At 26.3% G+C, this 2,924-nt stretch overlaps 1 protein-coding gene across 1 annotated transcript in view; it reads left to right on the forward strand.

The window, feature by feature from the left end:
- The window catches only part of LOC106756607 (uncharacterized GPI-anchored protein At1g61900), a 7,639-nt gene extending 6,950 nt beyond the window's left edge, over positions 1 to 689 (forward strand). Inside the window, exon 7 of the mRNA XM_022778584.1 lies at positions 313 to 689. Within this exon, the coding sequence (XP_022634305.1) occupies positions 313 to 383 (71 nt within the window). The 3' untranslated portion in view covers positions 384 to 689. The remainder of the gene's footprint in view (positions 1 to 312) is intronic.
- Positions 690 to 2,924: the final 2,235 nt, after the last annotated feature.

Below are 2,924 nucleotides of genomic sequence, written 5' to 3' on the forward strand. Positions count from 1 at the left end.
TGTCAAAACCTTTCATTTATGATCTCTTTAATCATTGAAGACCCAGATGTCCAATATAAAATCTGTGAAATCAGTTTGTATTTTAATGATGTTTTCCTGCTATTCGTGCAGAAAATGAAACACAAGTAATTGAGTCTTCTTGTCAGCAAAATCATCTTGGGACTTCTGAATGAGANATTGAATATATGACAGTTTAATTTAGTACACTAGAAATTTTTTCAACTTGATATCTTGAGCTTATCTAAGCTGGTTATTGGATGCATATCTGTGCATTTCCATTGACGAGTATCTACTCATTTCCATTTGTTGCAGGTCTTTTCATTAATACCTTGGTTTTGCCTCTCCTCTTTACCTCAATACTACTTCCCAAGAGGCTTCTTTAACCTTGGAGTTCACTGTATTTAAGGTTTTTTGGCTACAAGGATTTTTCAGATAAGTTGGCTATTCTTTGAGGATCCAAGGAAGAACTATGTTCTTAATCTTATCCAATCATCAAATATGTTTATATTTTCACCGGTGAATGAGTACAGAAACACTATTTTGAGATAGTCTTTCTGGTAGATTCATGATTGTATTCTACTATTACCATATATCATTGTTTCAATATTCTTTGAAATTGTAATAAGTTTTGTTTCCGTATAAAGAATAGTATAAATATAATAATACATTATCTCAGTTCTTTCTGTGTACCATAGATTTCCTTCTTCTACCTTTCATTGTCTCTTTTTCATGTGTGAATAATTTAATAAACGCTGTAGTTTTATAACAAAATTACCAAAATAAGGATAACGATACTTTGACACTTAAAATGTGACAAATTTTTACACCGTCACGTGTCACATTTTGGGTGGTCCATGTGTTTTAAAAAATAAAATGACAAAATTATACGGATTCATTGTGGAATTCAAAATAAGTGGTAGGTTCAAAGATGTCCTCTTGGTGCTAAAAGTTAGTTTAAAGTACCCAGTTATTTGTACATTGCTATCACTTTCCTTTCTGCACCATCACTTTAAAGAAAAACATTTCCTTCCGAATGAACTTCGATATAAATGTGTTCTTAAATGATAATTAATGAATTTTATTCAATAAAATTGGTTAAAAATAATATGTGGAGTTTAAGACAGGTAACAGATTCAAATATGTCTTTTTCATACTAAAAGTTAGTCTAAACTATCCACTTATTTATATATTGATATCAAGTCTCTATTCACTTATTTATATATTGATATCAAGTCTCTGACTACACATTGAATCCATGTCATTCTGTCATTTTATTTCTTAAAGCACATTACATTTTAGGTGTCATAGTATCGTTAGCCTTTCAAGAACCTTCCCACTTTCGGAAAGCGTGTAATTCGGCACTCTGTTCAATTGAATAATCCCAAAAAATTGTTCAACATCAGAAGTTTGAAGCACCGGCAGATCCAACGAGGAAAAAGGTTGCACCTGTTCCACGAAAAGATTGATTCCATAAACAAATAATTAAAGTAACAGTGTGCAACGTAGTTCAATTTCATATTATTTCCTAGAAAGTTCCGAGTTATACGGGTCGTGAAATTTGACTCAAGCCATTGCATGCATCTCGTGCTATTTTTTTGACTCCAAAACGAATAAAAAAATAAAACCCGTTTTTCTTTTTTCTTTTTTATGAAAAAAATTATATACCCTCTTTAGTTGTTGTATTTAATAATTACATATCCTCATAAGATTACAAACCTATCTTCATAATAATGAATATCAAGACTATATAAGAACTCATACCAAAAACAAAAGGAATATAAATAAATAAATTTATATATATAAGAATATTATTATTTATTCTAATATTATATGATTAAATTATTAAAGGATATATTTATTTATTGTATTAATTCCATTATTGTCAATATAAATAAGTTATCCGTATTTTTAAAATAACATGGTTTTAATTCAATATTTTTATATTTATAATAGTTTAACTTTTTTTGCATCAAAAGACCTTCTTAATAAGGTAAACCATCGTTCTCATCTTTTTTCTCTTTATGCTGAATATGATTGTGGATTCTCTTTTCTCCAATATGAATTCATCATATTCTCTTACTTTAATATTAGTAGACAAAGACATTATTAAGAATTCCATATATTTTAGAAATGTAATATATATATATATATATATATATATATGACTTTCAATAATTACATATAAGAGTCCGAGATTAAGTACCATTTAAATATTCATTTCATTTTTAGAAATAAAACCATGACGAAGTTTCAGTTTTCAAAATGAATGATATTTTATATATATTGTATATGTCATTTAAAGGATTTGAGATCAGAATATTAATACCAATAATAGAATATTCAATCTTTAAAGTTTTTTTATTGAGGATAATCAGTCATTTCCTTACATCTCAACTGGAAAATTTATATTTCTACTAGTTTCACATCGTTTAAAAATTGAAGTCAAACGCAATTTAAATACTTCTTTTATCAATTAAGTTGTTTTTTAAAAACAAAAATAAGATGAAACTATAATTTCTAAAATATGATTAATTCTAATGATATTATTGTACAAACTTTTATATATATATATATATATATATATATATATATATATATATATATATATATTATTTTTCTTTTTCGGTTGTTTATATTTGGAAGGAGTATGTTTGTCTTTATTTGAGAGTGAATTTTTCTTGATTTTTTTTTGACTAATACAATATCGATACTTTTGATTGTTAAGTCTAATTTAAAATTTTTAATCATGTGAACAGTGTTTTAAATTAAGAATTCGTAAATATGTGACCATGTGCCAAACTTCAACTTTTACTTTTAGGTGCAATGTTTTTTTTTTCTTTTCAATCGGCATCCTTCATAATATATTGTTTAGAAAACATTTATTTAGTAAGAAAAATATAAAAAATGAAAATAATTGTGAAAAC

This window comes from Vigna radiata, chromosome 2 (genome assembly GCF_000741045.1).
Source record: "Vigna radiata var. radiata cultivar VC1973A chromosome 2, Vradiata_ver6, whole genome shotgun sequence".
NCBI lineage: Eukaryota > Viridiplantae > Streptophyta > Magnoliopsida > Fabales > Fabaceae > Vigna > Vigna radiata.